At 38.6% G+C, this 22,727-nt stretch overlaps 1 protein-coding gene across 2 annotated transcripts in view; it reads left to right on the top strand.

Annotated features, from left to right (window-relative positions):
• Positions 1–22,727, top strand: part of SYNE1 (spectrin repeat containing nuclear envelope protein 1) — a 467,802-nt gene that overhangs the window by 126,954 nt on the left and 318,121 nt on the right. For both annotated transcript variants that reach the window (XM_053590506.1, XM_053590504.1), the window contains 3 exons: positions 3,771–3,878; positions 6,649–6,786; positions 8,027–8,191. In XM_053590506.1, coding sequence (XP_053446481.1) covers positions 3,771–3,878; positions 6,649–6,786; positions 8,027–8,191 — 411 coding nt within the window. The remainder of the gene's footprint in view (positions 1–3,770; positions 3,879–6,648; positions 6,787–8,026; positions 8,192–22,727) is intronic.

The following is a 22,727-nucleotide window of genomic DNA, read 5'->3' as shown; positions in this document are numbered from 1 at the left end:
TTCATGATGTATAGTAGGTGCTCAAATGGGTATGAATTCTTGCCCGTATCTAAGTGATGAAGTTGGTATCCTGCACTTCAGCTTTTTCATATTTCTTTATATTCCATCTAAGCCTGAGGTTAAGTATCAATACAATATACTTTATGGCAACATTGGAATAGAAAATCAGAAGTAAATAATTTCATGTTAAATATTAAAATTTTTTTTAACAATAAACATTTTATATTTTACTTTGAGACTATTTTAAACTTACAGAAAAATTGCAAGAATAGTACAAAAAACTCCCTAATACCCTTCATTCAGAGATCCCATACAGGGTTTTCCAATTGTTCCAATAATATTTATTATTGATTTATTTATTTTGTATTATTTAATCATGTCCCACAAAGCATGTGTTTCTACATATAGAAACACAGGAAAAAAATATAAATATGCATGTGTGTATGTGAGTTAATAAAAAAAGGAGAAAAAAACTAAAGGGAAATCAAAAGAAAGAGTAGTAGAGAGAATGCTGGCAGTTTAGCTACTCGGAATTTGGGTAATCTTTCATAAGCAAATAGAGTCCTGTGCCTTTTTTTTTTTTTTTTTTAGAGACAGGGTCTCCCTCTGTTGCCTGGGTTGAAGTGCAATGACATCATCATGCCAGCTGCAGCCTCCAACTCCTGGGCTCAAGTTATCCTCCTATCCCAGCCTCCTGATTAGCTGGGACTGCAGGCACTTGACACCACACCTGATTAATTTTTGAAATTGTTTTGTGAAGATGGAGTTCTGTTATGTTGTCCAGGCAGGTCTTCAACTTCTGGTCTCAAGTGATCCTCTCTTTCTACCTCCCAGAGTGCTGGGATTACATGTGTGAGCCACCTTCTAATCTCTCTTGGCCTTCCCCTGTCTTTTGAATGCATCTGAGAGTTATCAACTGTAGGAAAGCAACCAGTCTAATGAGTTCTGGGACTGTAGATAACATTTTGCCCTTTGTTTTTCTCTTAGAAGGGAGAACATTGAGTGTATAAATAGCTACATCCTTCTCACGTTACTGTAATTTGCTTGACACTTTCCCAACACTAGAAAGTCATTACTAAATAGACTCTAATAAAGATATTTTAAGAACATAATAATTATCCTTTCAGATGACTGTCACTAACAAATAGCTCCTTTCCATGATGGTCTCAAGCGCTTTGTAAGAGGTTTTTCTTACAAAGAAGAAAGTTGTTTTTTTTTTTTTTTTAGAGAGATGTTTACTCTGTTGCCCAGGCTAGAACTAGAATGTCATGGCCTCAGCCTACCTCATAGTTACCTCAAACTCCCAGGTTTAAGGGATTCTCCTGCCTCGGCTTCCTGAGTAGCTGGGACTACAGGTGCCCACCACACCTGGCTAAGTTTTCTATTTTTAGTGGAGACAGGGTCTTGGTTCTTGCTCAGGCTGGTCTTGCACACCTGAGCTCCAGATATCCTCCTACCTTGGCTTCCCAGAGTGCTAGGATTACAGGTGTGAGCCACTGCAACCAGATGTCAAGTGCTCTTTAAACATAGAAACTGATGAGGAGTCTGTCCTCAGAGGCACACAGTGAAATACCATGCTCACCACTTACAGTGCTCACTTTGACCTCTGGGTCTTGAGGCTTGATCAAGAGCGTTGTTTTCTTCTGAGTTCATGAGATTGTATTGATGGTGCTTTTCTGGGCACAAAAATCCACCAGTCATGAAGTGTGTGCCTGGGTGATGTTCCTCTGTTTACTCAGGAGCACTGTTGTGAAGCGTGTGCCTGGGTGATGTTCCCCTGTTTACTTGGGAGCACTGTCACGAGGAGAGCAGAGCTTTGCATCCCTGGGCTCCAGTTCACTTCCCTTCTGTTATTAACCACACTACCAGTTTATCACTTACCACTGTCATTTATTTAATGATGCTGGATGCCAGACAGTGTGTTAGGTAATGGAAATTAAAAGATACATAGGCAGTTGTCCCCCAGTATTCACAGGGGATGGGCTCCAGGACTCTCCGTGGATACCAGTTCCTTAGATGCTCAAGTCCCTGACATAAAATACCTGATGTTTGCACGTAACTGGCATGTGTCTTCCCATGTACTTTACATCATCTCTGCATTACAGCACCCAATTCAGTGCAAATGCTACTTACTGGTTGTTATTCTGTATTTTTATTATTTTTAAATTTTGTATTGTTATTTTTTATTGGTTTTTTTCCTACGTATGTTTTATCTGAGGTTGGTTGAATCTGTGGATAGGGAGGGGTGATTGTAAAATGAGGGAAAAGGAGACAATTAAGGAAACAAATAAAATATAATGCATTTGGGTAAACATTAGCACTCAGGATATTACCGGAGCATAGGCAAGTCTTCTCAATATGTGGTACTTAGACCAGCAGCATCAGATTCACCTGGAAACAGAAATACAAATTCTTGGGCTCTGCCCAGATCTGCTTAGCCAAAAAGTCTGGCGGTAATGCCCGGCTTTCTCTGTTTTCACAAGGCCTCTGGGTGGGCCAGAGGCCTTGAGTCACATGACTCAAGAGAACCACTGGCATAGAAGGGAGAGCCTCCCTAACCCAGACTTCCAGGTCATAAAAAGCTTCCTAGTGAAGGTTGTGCATGAGCTGAGCCCTGAAGAGGGATTATCCAGGGCAAATGGGAATATAAGTGTAGAGGCAGAAGACAGCCATTTTTGTGAGACCAGAAAGTGAGAGAGGCCTTGAGTCACATGAACATTGCGTGTCAGTCTTTGTACTGAGTGTGTTATGTAGATTACCTCTAATTCTCATCCAAACACGGAAAGGGTGGGTGATACTTCCTCAGGTGTTAGTACCAAAGTAGACAGGTTAAAAAAAAAAAAAAGACTCACCAAGTTCATAGACCCAAAGCATGGCAGAACCAGAATTTGAAGCCAGTTTGCCTGCTTCATAGACACAGTCCTTCCACTCTGACGCATCACCTGTCATTGGGCTGGGACATTCTGCCCATGTCACAGGACTGCCACCATCAAGTGAGATGTGGTAGTTGAAAGCTATACGTAAAGTGCCAAAAAGTGTGTTAACTGTGTTTATGGTTCCTTTGGCATTCTTACAAGATATGAAATCTTGATGAAAAATGAAGTATTTTCATTAAATCAATGCTCTTGTTATTATTTGTGAAAATGAGTATGAAGATTTCAGTTTTCATTTTGAAACGTGAGTGGTGGCCTGGATGTATTCATTCAGCAAATAACTTGGTAAATCTCTTATAGATGCCCCGTTGCCAGGGTCTAGGAATACTACCTTGAGCAAGATAAGTGTGTTTTTCATGCACACGAAGCTTATAACTCTATCATATAAAATCATAATATAGACAAGTCATTCAATGGCACTATGACTGTGACTCCTCAAATTTAGTGTAAATTAATCCCAATCCAGAACAGTCCTCTGATTTACCAGTGGCCTTGCCTTAGGAAGCAGCCCTCAGGCCTGTGGCTCCATCCCAGCTATTGCTCCTTTCGGTTTTCTGTATTCTTAGGAAATTCCCTCTTGAGCACATTTTCTTTATTAAATTAGTATTATGAGAGGGGAGAAAAAAAGGAGGTAGATAATTCAATCTTCGACAAGATAATTAAGGTATTTTTCTAGTGCTATTTTTTGCTTTTAATTCTCCTAAAGGGGTGGGGCGAAAAGAAAGAAAATTTCAGAGACAACTACTAAGTGTTAAGTCTCTTCTAGGGTCAGTTATTAATCAGCCATTGAAGAAATGCACAGTTACTGATAAAACTACAATGTCTCCCGGTTTCCAGAGAGAAGACAGGCTCATTTTGAAGGAAACAAAAGCATGGATAGAACAATTGGAGAGAGATTTGACAAGGGCACAAATGGCAGAAGCAAATTTGCAGGATAAATATCAGGTAATGTGTAGAAAAGCTTTGGGGATTTTCAAAAGCTTTCCATGAATTAAGACTTATGTATGTTATTTAATCTATTTTTAATCTTTAAAATTACAGTAGTGGATTCAAGGTCTAAATACAGTGGAACCTCTGTAAGTTGACTACCCAAGGGTCTGTAGCAAACTGGTCAACACACTGAGGTGGTCAACAGAAGGAACCAGGCCTGCTACACTGATATGTGCACGTGGTGCATGTCTGGTCTGTGAAAATTAAGTCAACTTAGGGACGTGGGCAATGTAGAGACGTGATCTACTATGGAGGTTCTACTGTATGTTAATGAGAAAAATGTGCCAAGAAATATAATATGCATGAAGTTTGCATTAACTGAATAATTGTATTTCTATCTAAATAGATAGTGCTGCTTTGCTTTTACTGAACTCAGTCTTGCAGATGATTCAGAAGAGAAATATGGAGTCAGTGTTTCTATAGACCTGATTTTTTTTTTTTTTTTTTTTTGAGACAGAGTCTAATTCTGTTGCCCCAGGCTAAACTGCCATGGTGTCAGCTCCCGGCAACATCAAACTATTGGGCTCAAGGGATCCTCTTGTCTCAGTCTCCCAAGTAGTTGGCACCATAGGTGCCTGCCACAATGCCCAGCTAATTTTCTAATTTTTTAGGCTGGTCTAGAACTCCTGGGCTCAAGTGATCCATTCACGTTGGCCTTCCAGACTACTAGGATTACAGGTATTAGCCACCATGCCCGGCCAAACTCGTGGTTTTATAGATGTCATCCAACACAAATATCCATAGAAAGAAGGCTTGAGTCAAATAGAAAATTACTACAAAATAAGCTGAATTTAATAAAGGATTGCAAAATGAATATTTGGAGTGAGCCCATGAAATGGATAGATTTCTACTCTGACCTGCCCAGTTCAACACTATTGCATTCAAGTTGAGCTCAGAGTTGTCTTCATTTTTCTGAAGGCTCATTACGCTGTCATTAATTGGATTTCTACTTTCAATTTCCACTTCCAAGACACAAAAATCTTATAATAGATTTTCCCATTAAAATGTTGTGATTTATTTTTTGCAGTATTGTCATTTTTCTCCTGTTTAAAATATCCCTCCATTTTAGAGGCAAAATTAAATGTTGTGTATTCCATATTACATTCTGTAGAATCTAATACTCTACATTATATTTAAATCATTTATGCTACCCAAACCAAGAAAGGGTAAAATGATAGAAGAGTTTCAGCATGGCAGAAATTAAAAGATCACGTACAGCATTAGTGTGTGATTTATATAATCACACCTATTAAACATGCCTGACTTTAGATGGATGAAATCATCGATACTGTTCTTGGTGAACTTGGCAAAGCAATAGATGTGTTCTTATTACACACGTACTCTCTTGCTTTGAAACGCAATGTAATCTTTTTTTCCCCCAAATAAAATTTTCTGGGATGATTGCCATGAAAAAATGATTAAGCCGTTAAATCAAGAACAGAACTCCCAAGAGCAGAGTGAGTATACTTATTTAGCCTGTTGGCGACTTTCAGTCATAGCATACAACTCAAGAATTATTTTCGAGCTGTAAGGTTACCCATTGTGCCGTATTTTACAAGAGGGAAACAAAAGATTAGAAAAGCATACAAGAGAAACATTCCTTTCCAGCCAAAGATGATTACCAGTCTTCTTAAACATGGTTAGAGAATATCTGAAATCTGAATATAGGGAAAATTTTCATTCATCTTTGTATTATGTAATCAGCATTTTCTATCTGTTTCAACTTATGAATAAATGTTGTATTTTCCAATTTTTCTATTCAGAGAAGTCTGTGGAATGAAATTAAAAGTTGACTTTATGTGTTGGTATTTTAAAAATTGTATTAAATTAGAGGGAATGGAAAATAAAACGTGAGGTGAAATTCTTATTCACTATCTCCCCCCAGTGTTCTTCCTGTGAATTTACATGTTCATCTATAATTCTGAAATCCTTTCAGGTATTTTACTTGTGAGTCCATTCCCCTGTTCTGAAACATCATTGCACATTTTAATGGTATTTTCAAATTCATATTTGGACTTGCAGTTACATTTTAGGATGGGTTAATTTAATGTAAAATGTAGAACTTTAGAATAACTACTTTTTAATGTTAATATTCAACTCTGGTTAAGTCTATATATGATGAATTTATTTCATTCATAGTGTGGCATATATAATATTTTAATGTCATAAACTACAGCAAAAGATTATCATGTAGATGAGGTCCCCTAAAGTAAGCCTCTTTCTGCAGGCTTACTTAAACACAAATTTGGATATTAATTCAGCATTATTTTGATATATGTGATTTCTATTTGTAAATTGTTTGGTACTTAGAGTTAAAGCAATTATATTGATTATTCCCCTGGATTTATACCTCTGTTTACTATTATTTCCTGGCAAACATATGCTGGTTTTTAAATTGCTTATCTAGAAATGAGAAATCCTGCCTCTACAACTGGTCCTCGCCAAGTCACTCTGGGCTTCCTAATAATAATACATGTCCATGAGGTAGCATTACGGAGAGAGCCAGAAAGGATAATATGCAGAAAGCACTTAGCACAGGGTCAAGTTCATAGTCAGGGGCTGATGGGTGGCAGCTACTATCAGAATCATGACTGTCATTATTATTATTGACAACATTTATTGAGTGCTATCCAAATATAAAGGATTGTTATTTAGGAAATGTGCTTTCCTTTGCTTTTGCTTTTTTTGACTCATTGCCATATTGTTGCTGTTTTTCCTCTTTCAGTCATTCAAGCACTTCAGAGCTCAATATGATATAAAAAGGAAACAGATTGAACATTTAATACAACCATTACATAAAGACAGTAAATTGTCACTTGACCAAGCATTGGTAAAACAGTCCTGGGACAGAGTGTCCTCCAGGGTAAGTGAGTGCCCTGACAATTTATCTCATTAGGGTTTATGTAATTTATTCCAGAATATTTTTCATCATCTCTTCTTACATGGTTATATTGTATGAGGTCCTGCTGCTTCTGTGTAAAGACGGAAAGGGAGAATCTTAACTATGGGAGAATCTTTGCCTTCTTGTCAAATTTTCCTATGGAAAGTGCTTGTTTTAACAGCATTTTCATGCCTTCCCTACCCTACATGTGATATCAGGCCCTGACTGGGGGGCAGATTGAAAGTTTGAAAGACTATCTGGGTGACTTCTCCCTTACGCAGCTTAATTCTGGGTTGTTTAGAAGAAGTGACCTTCTTGTCTTATAGAAGATTCCAAGAAATGGAGCCTCAACAACTTCTCATGTTCTGAAACCATGTTTCATTAACAGTTAGTGATTTTTCTGTTTCGACATATAATTTTATACTCTGCAATTCAGCATCACTTCTTATCAGGTCATTCATAAATCTTAAAAAAAAAAAAACAACAAAACTTCTCAGTATCATTCACATAAATGTTCTGCATGCTTCCTGATCAAGATTTCACCCCCTAGGACTCCTCCGCCTCTTATAGGAATATTTACCACATGTCCTGTCTTTTGATAATCTGATTTCTACCATTGATTTCATCAGATAACAGGTTAGTTCCTGAGTGCCTTAAATGAGCGTAGCCAGGCATTCCTGTAAGCCAGGAAAGGATGTTTGAGAATTGGATGAAGTGGCAGAAATGAAGTGAATATCAGAAAATCATAGGATTACAAGAAGAATCCTGAAAACTCATCTTTGTTCGTAACTTTGTAGATAACCCCGAGTTTTCTGGACTTGTTCTGATCACATAAAAGGTTTTCATGAGATTCTCACTTGACAACCAGGATATACATCCTTGGGTGCATAAGTCTTGCGTTTTTTGAGCATGTCAGCAAACTTGGTCCCTTCCCTTTCAGCAAAACCACATTCAATATCAGTGGGTGCTTTGTGCTATTCCCATAAAAGGAAATGCTTAAGTTTCCAATAATACTCTTTCACGTCTAAGATGTATTTTGAGTTTCATCAACATTTGCCTGTAACTGTCATTTTCTCCCAAGCCCTAAAGCATCAGAATTCAAACATTTTGTTTATTTTGTATTTGTTGAATTAGCCTAAAGTCATCAACCCAAAGCCTTATGTAGGCTTTAAAATTATATGGGAGAATTTAACTTTTCTATTTTTCTTTTCTTTAATTTAAGCTCTTTGAGTGGCATATTCAGCTGGATAAATCTCTTCCTGCGCCTCTGGGCACCATCGGTGCCTGGCTGTACAGGGCGGAGGTGGCCCTGAGAGAGGAGATAACCATCCAGCAGGTCCACGAGGAAACAGCAAACACAATACAGCGGAAGCTAGAGCAGCATAAGGTAAAGATCCTGTTTGGAAACCTTTCCGGATAATGGTCCTAGTGAGGTTTGGAGATGTGGCTCCTCAGACCTGTGCTGGCTTGATCTCCCAAAGGTCTGTCCCACAGGACTCAGAGATATCACACCTTGTCACCATTTTCTAGTTTGCATTTTCTTTTTTTATACTTGTTAATGATTATTCCAGTAAGTTGATGTCCTGATACTTTCCAATAGATCTGTGATAGTTTTTCATCTGAAACTATATTTGTTATTTCCCTTGCTATATGCTATTTTTTAAATTTCAGATTAATATGAGGATACATATGATTAGGTTATGCTGTTTGCATTGTAAGGTAAAGTCCCAGTTGTATTTGGATCCTTTACCCAGAGGTGTGCCGTTCACCTCTACACTGTATCTAGTAGGTGGGAACTTACTGAACCCTGCTCCCCACCTCTTGATTTTTTTTATTATTTTATTATTTTTTTTATTGTTAAATCATAGCTGTGTACATTAGTGCAATCAAGGGGTACAATGAGCTGGTTTCATATACAATCTGAAATATTCTCATCAAACTGTTCAACGTAGCCTTCATGGCATTTTCTTAGCTATTATATGTAGACATTTTATTCTGCCTTTAGTAAGATTTGCCTGTACCCATTCTAAGATGCACCTTAGGTGTAGCCCCACCCATCACCCTCCCTCCACCCTAACCTCCCTTCTCCCTTCCCCTTCCTTGGCCCTTTCCCCATAGTCTTGTCATATAGTTGGGTTATAGCCTTCATGTGAAAGCTATAATGTAGCTTCATACTAGGGCTGAGTACATTGGATACTTTTTCTTCCATTCCTGAGATACTTTGCTAAGAAGAATATGTTCCAGCTCCATCCATGTAAACAGGAAAGAGGTAAAGTCTCCATCTTTCTCCCACCTCTTGATTTTAATTGTGTTTGTCTCTTATGTGAGGCTATAGTTGTTAATTTACTAGTTTAAAGTTAATATTGAGTACATGGGATGCTTGCTTTTCCATTCTTGGGATACTTTACTAAGGACAATGTGCTCCAAATACATCCAGATAAATATAAAAATGCAAAGTCTCCATCTATTTTTTAAAATGTATTTATTATTAAATCATAGCTGTGTACATTAATGCAATCATGAGGCACCATGCACTGGTTTTATAGACCATTTGACATATTTTCATCACATTGGTTAACATAGCCTTCCTAGCATTTTCTTAGTTATTGTGTTAAGACATTTATATTCTACATTTAGTAAGTTTCACATGTACCCTTGTAAGATGCACCGCAGGTGTAATCCCACCAATCACCTGTCTTCCACCCCTTCTTCCCCTCCCCTTCCCTCCTTTTCCCCTTTCCCCATATTCTTAGGTTATAATTGGGTTATAACTTTCATATGAAAGTTATAAATTAGTTTCATAGTAGTGCTGAGTACATTGGATACTTTTTCTTCCATTCTTGAGATACTTTACTAAGAAGAATATGTTTCACTTCCATCCCTGTAAACATGAAAGAGGTGAAGTCTTCATCTTTCTTTAAGGCTGCATAATATTCCATTTTGTACATATACTACAATTTATTAATCCATTCGTGGATCGATGGGCACTTGGGCTTCTTCTGTGATTTAGCAATTATGAATTGGGCTGCAATAAACATTCTGGTACAAATATCTTTGTTATAATGTGATTTTTGGTCTTCTGGATATATACCTAGTAGAGGAATTGTAGGATTGAGTGGCAGATCTATTTTTAGATCTCTAAGTGTTTTCCAAACATCTTTCCAAAAGGAATGTATTAGTTTGCATTCCCACCAGCAGTGTAGAAGTGTTCCCTTTTCTCCACGTCCATGCCAACATCTCTGGTCTTGGGATTTTGTGATATGGGCTAATATTACTGGAGTTAGATGATATCTCAAAGTAGTTTTGATTTGCATTTCTCTGATGATTAAGGATGATGAGCAATTTTTCATATGTCTGTAGGCTGTGTGCCAGTCTTCTTCAGAGAAGTTTCTCTTCAAGTACCTTGCCCAGCCTGAGATGGGATCACTTGTTCTTTTCTTGCTAATACGTTTGAATTCTCTATGGATTCTGGTTATTAAACCTTTGTCGGAGACATAACCTGCAAATATCTTCTTCCATTCTGAGGGCTGTCTGCTTGCTTTACTTACTGTGTCTTGGCTTTGCAAAAGCTTTTTAGTTTGATTAGTAGTGTATTTTTGATGCTGCTTCAATTGCCTGGGGGATCCTCCTCATAAAACATTCGCCTAGACCAATTTCTTCAAGAGTTTTTCCTGCACTTTCTTCTGGCATTATTATAGTTTCATATTTTAAGTTTAAATCTTTAATCCAGCGAGTATCTATCTTAGTTAATGGTGAAAGGTGTGGGTCCAGTTTCAGTCTTCTACAGGTTGCCAGCCAGTTCACCCAGCACCATTTGTTAAATAGGGAATCTTTTCCCCACTGAATGTTTTTAATTGGCTTGTCAAAGATCAAATAACAGTAAGTAGCTGGATTCATCTCTTGGTTCTCTATTCTGTTCCATACATCTACCTCTCTGTTTTTATGCCAGTACCATGCTGTTTTGATCACTATTGCTTTATAGTACAGTCTGAGGTCTAGTAGTGTGATTCCTCCTGCTTTGTTTTTATTTTTGAGTAATATCTTGGCTATTCGAGGTTTTTTCTGATTCCATATGAAACAAAGTATTATTTTTTCAAGATCTTTAAAGTATGACAGTGGAGCTTTAAAGGTATTGCATTAAAATTGTATATTGCTTTGTGTAGTATGGACATTTTAACAATGTTGATTCTTCCCAGCCATGAGCATAGTTAAGTTTTTCCATTTGTTAATATTTTCAGCTATTTCTTTTTGTAGAGTTTCATAGTTCTCTTTATAGAGATCTTTCACGTCCATTGTTAGATAAACTCCTAGATATTTCATCTTTTTTGGCACTTCTGTGGATGGAATAGAGTCCTTAACTGTTTTTTTAGCTTGACTATTGTTGGTATATATAAAGGCTACCGATTTATGAGTGTTTATTTTGTAACCTGAGATGCTGCTGTATTCCTTGATCACTTCTAAAAGTTTTGTAGTAGAATCCCTGGTGTTTTCCAGATATACAATCATATCATCTGCGAAGAGCAAGAGTTTGATCTCTTGTGACCCTATATGGATACCCTTGATCGCCTTTTCTTCCCTAATGGCGATGGCTAACACTTCCATTACAATGTTAACGAGCAGTGGAGACAATGGGCAACCTTGCCTGGTTCCTGATCTGAGTGGAAATGATTTCAATTTAACTCCATTCAATATGATTTTGGCTGTGGGTTTGCTGTAGATGGCCTCTATCAGTTTAAGAAATGTCCCTTCTATATACCCATTTTCTTAAGTGTTCTGATCATGAAGGGATGCTGGATATTATCAAAAGATTTTTCTGCATCAATTGAGAGAATCATATGGTCTTTGTTTTTTAATTTGTTTATGTGCTGAATTATACTTATAGATTTACGTATATTGAACCAGCCTTGAGACCCTGGGATAAAACCGACTTGGTCATGATGTATAATTTGTTTGATGTCTTTGCTGGATTCTGTTTGTTAAGGATCTTGTTGAATATTTTTGCATTAATATTCATTAGTGATATTGGTCTATAATTTTCTTTTTTGTTGGATCTTTTACTGGTTTGGGGATCAGGGTGTAGTTTGCTTCATAGAACGTGTTGGGTAGTCTTCCTTCTTTTTCTGTATTTTGGAACTGGTTGAGTAATATAGGTACTAGTTCCTCTTTAAAGGTTTGGTAGAATTCTGATGTGAAGCCAACTGGTCCTGGGATTTTCTTTTTAGAGAGATTTTGTATGGTGATGCTATTTCAGAACTTGATATAGGCCCGTTCAACATTTCCACTTGATTCTGGCTAAGTCTTGGAAGGTGACGTGCTTCTAAGAATTGGTAAATTTCCTTCAGATTTTCATATTTCTGAGAATAAAGTTTCTTGTAATATTCATTAAGGATTTTTTGAATTTCTGAGGAGTCTGTTGTTACTTCATCTTTGTCATTTCTGATTGATGAAATTAGAGATTTTACTCTTTTTTTCCCTGATTAGGTTAACCAAAGGTTTATCTATTTTATTAACCTTTTCAAAAAACCAACTTTTTGATTTATTGATCTGTTGTATAATCCTTTTGTTTTCAATTTCATTTAATTCTTCTCTAATTTTGGTTATTTCTTTTCTTCTACTGGGTTTGGGGTTAGAATGTTCTTCCTTTTCCAGTTGCTTGAGATGTCCCATTAAGTTGTTAACTTCCTCTCTTTCCGTTCTCTTGAGGAAGGCTTGCAGTGCTATAAATTTTATTCTTAGGACTGCCTTTGTGGTATCCTAGAGGTTCTGATAATTCGCGTCTTCGTTGTTGTTTTGTTTGAAATATTTGCTAATTTCCTTCTTAATCTTGTCTATGACTCAGCTGTCATTCAGCATAAGGTTATTTAACTTCCACGTGTTTGTATGAATATGCAGATTCCTGTTGTTACTGAGTTCAACTTTTATTCCATGGTGGTCCGAGAAGATGCAAGGAATTATTTCTAGTCCTTTAAATTTACTGAGGTTAGACTTGTGACCTAAGATGTGATCAGTTTTGGAGTATGTTCTGTAGGCCGATGAGAAGAATATGTACTCAGTTTTGTTAGGATGAACTGTTCTGTAGATTTCTGTTAAGTCCAAATATTGAATGGTTAAGTTTAAATCTAAAATTTCTTTGCTCAGCTTCTTATTGGAGAATCTATCTAATACTGCCAAAGGACTGTTAAAAATCTCCAACTATTATGGAGCTGGAGGAAATCAAGTTGCTCATATCTGTTAGAGTTTCTTTTATAAATTGAGGCACATTCTGGTTGAGAGCATAAATATTAATAATTGATCTCATCATATTGAGTATTACCCTTGACAAATATGAAGTGACCATCCTTATCTTTCCTTACTTTTGTTGGTTTAAAGCCTATTGTATCTGCAAATAGAATTGCAACACCTGCTTTTTTCTGATTTCCATTTGTCTGAAATATAGACGACCATCCCTTCACCCTGAGTCTATATTTATCTTTTAAGGTAAGATGAGATTCTTGTATGCAGCAGAAAGGCCTGAATTTTTGTAACCAGTCAGCCAACTTGTGCCTCTTTAGTGGACAATTTAAGCCATTCACATTAATGGAGAATATTGATAAGCCTGATAGAATTTTGGGTATCGAGTTTTTCGAAAATCCAGTGGACACTTTCAATCCTTTTGCCACTGTGGAAGTTGCAGTTTGATCAAAAGTTTCTGAGTGAGTTTATTTTTGTGGTAGAGGATTGTGCTGGTCATTATTGAGGATAGGTCTGAGAATATCTTGGTGAGCTGGTTTATTTATGACAAATTTTTTCAACATGTGAATGTCATTAAAGTATTTAATTACTCCATCATAAATGAGACTCAGTTTAGCTGGATAAAGGATCCGGGGTTGAAAGTTATTTTGTTTTAGGAGATTAAAATAACCACCCTCTTCTGGCTTAAAAGATTTCAGCAGAGAGTTCTGCAGTCATTCTAATATTCTTCCCTTTGTAGGTTATGGTTTTCTTACGTCTGGCTGCTTTCCGAATTTTCTCCTTCATATTAACTTTAGTGAAGTTAATTATGATGTGCCTGGGGGATGTCTTATTTGGGTTGAGTTGTGCTGGAGTTCTGAAACTCTCTGCTTTCTGAATTTCAGAATCTCTTGGCGTGTCTGGAAAATTCTCTTTCGTAATTTCATTGAGAAGAGCCTCTGTGCCTTGCGAAGCCAGTTCCTCGCTTTCAGGGATTCCTATGAGACAATTCTTAGCTGTCTTCGAATTATCCCAGAGCTCTCTGAGAGAATAATCCGTTTTTGCTCTCCATTTCTGTTCCTCTTTGAGAGTTTGGGAGTGTTCAAAAGCTTTGTCTTCAATGTCAGAAATCCTTTCTTCTGCTTGCTCCACTCTGTTACTGAGGGATTCTACTGTATTTTTCAGTATTTGAGGGCTGAAAATTCTTGTTTCAGTTTGTCAAAATATTTGGTAATTTTGTCTTTAAATTCGTTGAATTCTTGAGACAACTTTTGAATTTCTCCTTGAATTTCTAATTCCAAGTTTTCCTATATTCTATTAATCTTGTTTGCAATCCAAATTCTGAATTTGATTTCTGACACATCGGTCATCTGTTTATGAATGGGATCTTTAGTTGCATCTGCCATATCTTACCTTGTGGGGGTTGATCTACTCTGGTTATTCATGTTACTGGAGTTTTTCCGCTGGTTCCACCCCATGATTTTACACCATTTCACTAGATGAGCAGATAAAGATAAGTTGGGTTGGGGGCTCCAGGAGTAGTGATTAACCAGTCCTTTCCCCAAAACCTGGGACTGGTGTCTGTACCATTTCCCCTGGAGTTTTGCTGAGGACCCATACAGTGCTATGGCCTGAGAAACTGGGGACCTTCTTGGTGTGGTGGGGCTAAGTGGCTCTGTCTTGTTTTCAGCTGGTCTCTGTCCTACCCTACTGAATTAGTTATTCTGGGTTGAAGTCTCAGCTGTGGAGAAATACCAGCAATTAAGTCACCCTGCCCCCCACAGGCATCAATTGGAAAAGGAAAATCAAACCTACCCACAACCACACACCCAGGGTACCACTTGGATAGTCCTCAGGCGATTGCCCCTGTTCAAGAGGTCCAAATCAATTGTCTCAGTCAGCACCTGTCTCAGGTGGGAGAGTCCTAAAGATCTATGGCAACTAGATCTCAGGGGTCTGCTGACAACTCAAATATGACTCACTCTGGTGCTCCGTGAGGTCAGGAGGACCCACCTAGCAAATAAATTAGTCTGGGAAGGTTGATGCCTTCTTCCCCACCTTGCACCTCTGTCACACCCAGTCACTGATAACCCTGCAGGGCTGTGACCCAGTTGCCTTCAATGAGCAGATACTCCAGGGGTTTGCACCTGCCTGAATCACAGGGAGATCTATCTCTCCTCAGCCAGGCCATTGCTCTCTGCCACTATCCAGCACGGGAGGTAAGGCCTGACAACTTCGGGTGCTTAATGGAGGCTGGGGCGGCTCACTCAATTCCAGCCTCACCTCTGATTGATGTTATTGACAGAACAGAACAAGTTCGTAGAATTGGTTTCTGTCCCTGCAGAACAGACACTGAGTTCACAGCGACTCAGGCCCTGTCTGTGCCACTGCCTGGTCTTGGCTGCAGTTTGTATTGGAGCAGCATGGTTAGCTGTCAGTTCCCTCTGCCTGCCCTCCTTTGTCTCAGCTAATGATCCCCTGAGGGCCGGGTGCATCTTGGGCTCAGTAAAGCGGTCCTCTGGGTCAGCCCTGCCCTGGGAATCTGCCAGGCATATTCTAGCCCCCATGCTCCATTCGGCTGGTATTGCCTCAGGCAAATCCTTTACTCACAGGGCCTGCGTTTCCCTCTCAGATCTGTTCCGCCAGTGGCTGCCACCAGAGAAGATGCCCAGCCTCCTCTGGTTGCCCAGAGAGACAGGGGTTGTGACTACAGAATATTCAGGGGTGAGCCCTGTTGTTGCTGCTGCAGCGGCTGCTCTGTGCCTCGGGGCACCACTGCTCCTGTATGGTTCCCTCTCAGCTGACCATCCTCTCCTTACTCCCGTGCCACAGAATCAGCACTGACCAGCAGCAGTCCATGCCCTGACCACACCTCCTGAGAAAATACCCAAGAATCTGGACTCCTGGGGGACAGGCTTCCAGACCTCAGAGTGAGAGTGGAGGGGAGTGCTGGGAGTTCAGAATTGCAAGTAGAGAATATATACAGTTTTATGGCTGGCAGGAGAGAGCCATGGTCCCCTACTAGGGAAAGTAGGTCCAGTTTTTAGAGGGTCTCTCCTGTGGAATATAATGGGAGGAATTTTGAACTCTGCTCACTTGTTTGTATGGAGTACTAAGAGCCGTTCTTATGGGGGAGGGGACTCCTGTCCACTTGGCGATGGATTTTGTACCTTTAGTTTTTATACTTGGGGTCGCAGCTTCCCTAAGCAGGGTTGATGTGTGTTCTTCAATCTTCTCTCTTGGCTCAGCTCTAATCCACCAGGTTACTTGTTAAACTTCTGTCCTTTCACTCTCCTTCTGGACGGGAACCTCTATGGAAAGCTGGCTTCAGTCAGCCATCTTGCCTCTGCCTCCTACAGTTGTCTCCATCTATTTTATGGCTGAATAGTATTCCATGGGATACATATCTCACAGTCAATTAATCCATTCATGTGTTGTTGGGTACGTGGGTTATTTCAACATCAGGTGAAAGTCCTTCCATCCTCGTGCTGTGGAATGTGGAGATGAGGGTGGGTTTAAGAAGTGATGGAATTAGGCTGTGAAGACGTCTTAGTCCTTCTGAAAAATTTTAACTTAATGTATGGTCAGTTGTACATAGTTTAATTTATAATATACTCCATCTTTGTGTTTTGTGGTAATACGGGCCTGACTTAAGTGATGAGGGTTTTTTTTTTTTTGTTTGTTTGTTTGTTTGAGACAGAGTCTCAATGTCATCCTCAGAAGAGTGTTGTGGCATCACAACTCACAGCAACCTCAAACTCTTGGACTTAAGCAATTCTCACTCAGCCTCCCAAGTAGCTGGGAGTATAGGCGCCCACTACAACACCTACCTATTTTTCTTTTCTTTTTTTTTTTTTGGTTGTAGTTGTCATTGTTTTTTGGCAGGCCCAGTGTAGGTTTGAACCTGCCAGCACCGGTGTATGTGGCAGGTGCCCTAGCCTGCTGATCTACAAGCACTGAGCCTTAAATGCTGTTTTTTTATTAACATTACATTTAAAAAATCCTGCATTTTGTGTGTTTAAATTTGTGTACTCTATTTTCTGTGACACATTGGGGTTTTACTATGTATGTGGAAAGCAAATAGATTTCTACTCCTGACTACATATGGGTAATTTTTACCTCTAATAAATATATAGATATATATACATATATTTTACATGACTAAGTTCCTTATTTTATTTTACTTTTATTTCAAAATATTTAGAGGATACAGATAGGTTTTTGTTGCATGAATGTATTGTAGAGTGGTGGTTAGGATTTTTAGTGTACCCATCCCCTAAATAATGTGTATTGTGCCCAATACGTAACTTTTTGTACCTATTCCCTTCCCACCTTCCCCCATTCTGAGTCTTCAGTTTCCTTTATTCTAGTCTGTAAGGCCATGTGTATCCAATACAGTTCATATATGTTTTCTGTCAAATCATTGATATATATTTAGTTGACCCAAGGAAATAGACTATTATGTATTATAGACTGAATAATAAAGCAGATTCACAGCAGGTTTTGTTTCATGACTTTCTGGGACCTTATTTGTGGGGCTGGAGGGTAGAGATCCAGAGATGTCAGGCAGTGGCCATTCCCAGCTCTTAAGCTCAGCTAACACAACCCCAGACAAGCTCATCAAACCAGGCAGACACAGCCAGACCTGGCAGTCAGGACCCTCCCTCGAGGTCCTGCTCAGCTAGACTCGGGGCTTTCAGACACTTTCTGGTTTGCTACTTGTCTCTCATCCCTTTTCCTCCCCACTGACAAAAATGTGCATGTGTGTGTGTGCACATGTACACACACAGACACACACGTGTGCACACCCACACGCCTTGTCATGTGTCTTCTCACATGCAGGCATGACTTTGGGGTCTTCCCCATCTGTACAAACACACACCCATAAAATGTGGGCCTGCTTGTTGGTGTGCTCTGGAGGTGGGGAAACTGTAGAGAGCCAGAAGCCAGCCTTATAGAAGACTGAGTCTCAGAGATTTTCCTGGGATTGAGCCAGGTTAAAGCTTCTTGTACAAATCCCTGGCCATGTTTATTTTGATATTCCTTGTGCATCAAATATGGGGAAAAGTTTAAAGGAGAATTATACAAACAGTATCTCTTTAACAAAATAGCAATTAAGCACATATAATAATTTATCTTTATGTATAACATGTAACAATTGAAATTACTTTAACTGATATGACAATTTGATGCAAAGGAAATCACCTTAGAATTTAAAATAAAATGTAGAATGTATATCACTCGCGAGTTGTTAAATGTGTTAGTTTATCAAATATGCATTGCGGACTAAGATGTGCCGTTTTCAGCATCAGAGAGACAAGCAAGATCTGGGTGCTGGAGGGGCCTCTAATCTAGAGATTTGAAAACCATTATGTGTTAGTTGTTCATATTCTATACCTAAGTCTGAGTTACATGTTCCACTGTAGATAAAATGCCCTACAATGTAATTGTGCTATTCACTAGATAATTCTAAGATTTCACAAAAATATGAATTCAGGGCACACTATAGTTGGCATCAGCCCCTGAAGAGAGTGAACTTTAAGTTACACTAAGTACATGTCATTGGTATGTTCCAGTGACTATGATTCCAGACCTTCCGTAAGCCCTTTTGGAGAAAGAGAGAGGGAGAGAGAGATTGATTGATTGATTGATTGATTGATTGATTTTGTGTCATCTAGTTATAGCTAGGGCAATCCCTCTGCCTGGGTGTATTACCCAAGTCATAAAAATCAGAAATGAAGCCTGGCAGGGAGAGAGAAGGGGGCAGAAATTAGAGAAAATGGTCATCTGAGACTAAAGGGAAAGCTGGGGAATATAGTAAAGGACAGGAAAAAATAGAGGTAGATAAGAGCTGAGGCCAGGTTCAAGGTGATTCTTCGAATAATCTTTTTATTGAGATAGGAATGATTTTTATTAAGATAGGAACTGTTTTCCTGATGTCTTAGATACACATTTTTTTTTGTATTTATGGGATGTGGGTGGAGTTTTGCTGCATCGTGGACTATGTCATGTTCAAGTCAGGGCACATGTATTTATTATTTCTATGTGTTGGCTATATTTCAGGCCCTCTCTTCTAGATGTTTTAAAATACGCGATACATCACTAATTATAGTCACTCTACTCTGCTATTGAATATTAGAATTTATTCCTTCCCTCTAACTGTATGTTTGCTCTCATAGCCAACTTGTGTCCATCCCCTTTCCCACCCCCACCCTTCACCCGCTTCCTAGCTTCTGGTATCTATCATTCTACTTTCTCCTTTCATGAGATCAACTTTTTTGTCTCCCACATGAATGAGAACATGTGGAATTTGTCTTTCTGTACCTGCCTTATTTTATTTAACATAATGTCCTTCAGTTCCATCCTTGTTGCTAAAAATGACACGATTTCATTTATTTTTGTAGCTGAATCGTATTCCATCTTAAATATAGGCCACATTTGCTCCATCCACTCATTCATTGTTGGGCACTTAAGTTGATTCCACATCTTTGCTATTCATATTATTGCTGAAAAAATGGAATGCAAGCATCCATCAATATATTGATTTGATTTTCAAATACCCCATCGTGAGATTGAGGTAGGAACTTTACAAGGCCTAAACATGGGTACTTAAAGTAGCAGAGTCCTGAAATTGAATTGCCAGTTATGAGATCAGTTCTCATTATTATATATATACACATATATGTATGTGTGTGTGTAATACCTATTATAAGCTAAGCTTTGAGGATGAGAAGTTTGAATCGTTGTTAAGATAACTAAAAATTCTAGATTTTCTCAGTCACACTGAATCAATCCATCAATTTGATGTAACTACTTTATGCTAGTTTATTTGGCTGACTTGGAGATACATTATCACATCTTTTTAAAAATAATTCATTTTCATCATTTAATACATAAGCAGTATTTGCAAACTGAATTCAGGTCATTTTTATAATATATATTAGCAGTCCCTGGCTTATGAATGAGATAGGTTCTGTAGGTATTCTTAACTTTAATTTATATGTAAGTTTGAACAGGTACATTTCCCTATTAACTGAAATAGCTTCTGTTCATAAGTGTGAGTTATATGTAAGTTGGATGTTTGTAACTCAGGGACTGCTTATATTTCAAAGAGTTTATTTTGTAAATGACTCTGCCAGTGGGTTAATTTTACTGATTTTTTAAAATTAACTGATATGTATGTTGTAATCTATCTATTCTGCAAAGTACACCTGTATTCTTTATTAAATCCTAACTGTGTATATTAGTGCATTTAGGGAATACAAGGTACTGATTTTATATACAATGTGAAATGCTTACATCTAACTGGTTAACATAGTTACCCTAATGCTCAGTTATCTAGAAGGATAACAATAACCACAGCTAATTATTATGGAGGATTTAACCATGTTTTCATCTTAAGTGTTTAATTTTACTGAACACTTGACATAAAGGAGATAAAGTGTTATCATCCTTTTTTGCAGATGAGTAAACAGGCAGAGAGAGGTTAAGTGATCTGCCCAAGGTCACATAGCTAATAATCCTAGAGATCTTAAGGCCTAAGCTTAAAATGTGCCCACAAAGCTACTACACATAGCACTTGGCAAAGTAAGGCTTTGGGTCTTAGGGAATCATGAGAGTAGCCATCAGATTCTGCCACCTACTATCTATCACTCCTACATAAGTCACTTTTCCTCCTTTCTAGAAGATTCTGTTTCCTGGATGACAGTGCATGGCATAATTCTTAATAACTTAAGTAACCCATTGCAGATTCTCCCAGTATCCTGACCTCTCAGCTTCTTGGCCTGACTTCACCCGGTGTTCCTGACTTCACCCAATGACAACGTCTCATTCCTGGACCACTCACCCTACAGTCATAGACTAGAATGGTCATTGCCAGTAACTGAACCCCCTCCATAATCTCTTTGCCAAGCACCCCACTCTCCAGCCAACCAAGCCTTCATCTCCTCTGCACCCTATAATCCATTGACCCCACTGCCTTTTCACAGTATCCGTCCTCTTCACTCCATCTCTGCCGCCCTTTGTATTCCTCTTGAATGGAATGCAGTGCTCAGTCCTTGGAAGCTCCCCCGTACATCCTCACTTGCCTTGTTCATGTCTCCCTTTCTCCACTATCCTGGTAAAAACATAATGCCAGTCAAAGCCAAGTCTCTGCCTAGCTCCACCAACAGAGGCTGCAGAAACACACAGCCCAGGCATGATGACTAACCCCTGGGGGGCCATTGCTGCTGCCTGGCAATCAGGAGGCATTTCCCAGCTCCATTCCCTTTCCATTTCTAGGACAGCTATTTCATACCTTGTCTCCTCAAACCTTCCACACCTCCTCCCCATCCTTACTCTTGGCTGATGACATTACTTCCTTTTTGTTTGAGAAAATAGAAGCAGCCAGAGAAGAATTTCCACAAGCTCCCACGGCCACATCCACCCACCCACTCGCATCTGTGCCTGAACACTCACAGTGCAGTTCTGTTACTATGGGTGAACCATCTGTGCGCCGAGCTAAGGCCAGCCCCTTCACGTGTGCATTAAATCCCATCCTTCCCCCCCTCTCCAAAAGACAATTCCTACCATTCTTTCCTTCTGTATCTTTTTTTTTTCTATGTCTTTGTTGGATTTTTTCCATCCAGATCAGATATACTGTTATTACTGTCATCTTAAAAAGTCTTTTACTTAGCCCTTCTTCCCCTTCCAGTTACTTTCCAATTTTGCTCTTTCCTTTTACAGCAAAGCTCTTTGAAAACATTGTCCACCTATCTGACACATATACCCTCATAAGAGAAAAACTCAAATCAATTCAAGGTGGGCGGGTGGGAGGGCAGGGGAATGAGAGAGCGGTTATGGTGTATGGCACACCTCTTGGGGGCAGGACAAAATTATAAGAGGGACTTTACCTAACAAATGCAATCACTGTAACCTAATTCTTTATACCCTCAATAAACCTGAAACAATACAAAAAAAATTATACTCTGAAACCTAAGACAAGTAAAGAGGTCAAGGTCACAGTATAGGCTTTAGAAAGCAGCTCACTTCTGTGTACCCACAGGTCACGTAGAACAAATAGAGTGTTACTGTGATGAAGGCAGCTTAGACTCAACTTTTAATTGAGATTCAGAAGAAGTAAGTCAAATGAAATCATTTGAATAAATGTATAGAAAAGTGGCTTGATTTAAAAAAAAATCATGTATATTTAATGTAGTTTTTCTTCTTTTTTGGTATTTTATTTGTAGAAAGAACTTCAATATCAAAATATATTTTATGCTGTGAACTTAAAAATTTAATCATAAGTGCTTCATATCAACAGCCTCATACTTCACTAATAAGTGTTCCTTTTTCCCTCAAAAAAGAAAAAAAGAGAGAAAATTATCTAGGTTCTCATTTTCAGTTCAAAATTCTCTTCTCCCATTCTTTCTAGAGCCCATTCACCACCATGCTGGGTTTACCAGGGTTTGCCCCATTCCTTACCCCATGGCCACTTCTCAGTTGGAGTTCTCTGCAGAGTTATCCTCTCACCCTTGGAACAGTTCTTCATTGGATTTCCTAATTTTCTTTTCTTTTTTTTTTTTTTTTTAGTTTATTTATTCATTCATTTTAATTCTTTTAGGTTAATTTAAGGGCACAAAGAATTAACTTACCATGTTTGCATTTTTTAGGTAGAGTCCCTCTTAGAATGGTCCATTTTCTTCCTAGTCTCCTGGCTACACCTTTATAGTCTT

Source organism: Nycticebus coucang, chromosome 5, assembly GCF_027406575.1.
Source record: "Nycticebus coucang isolate mNycCou1 chromosome 5, mNycCou1.pri, whole genome shotgun sequence".
Classification (NCBI taxonomy): domain Eukaryota; kingdom Metazoa; phylum Chordata; class Mammalia; order Primates; family Lorisidae; genus Nycticebus; species Nycticebus coucang.
This window is presented reverse-complemented; position numbering and strand designations above follow the sequence as displayed.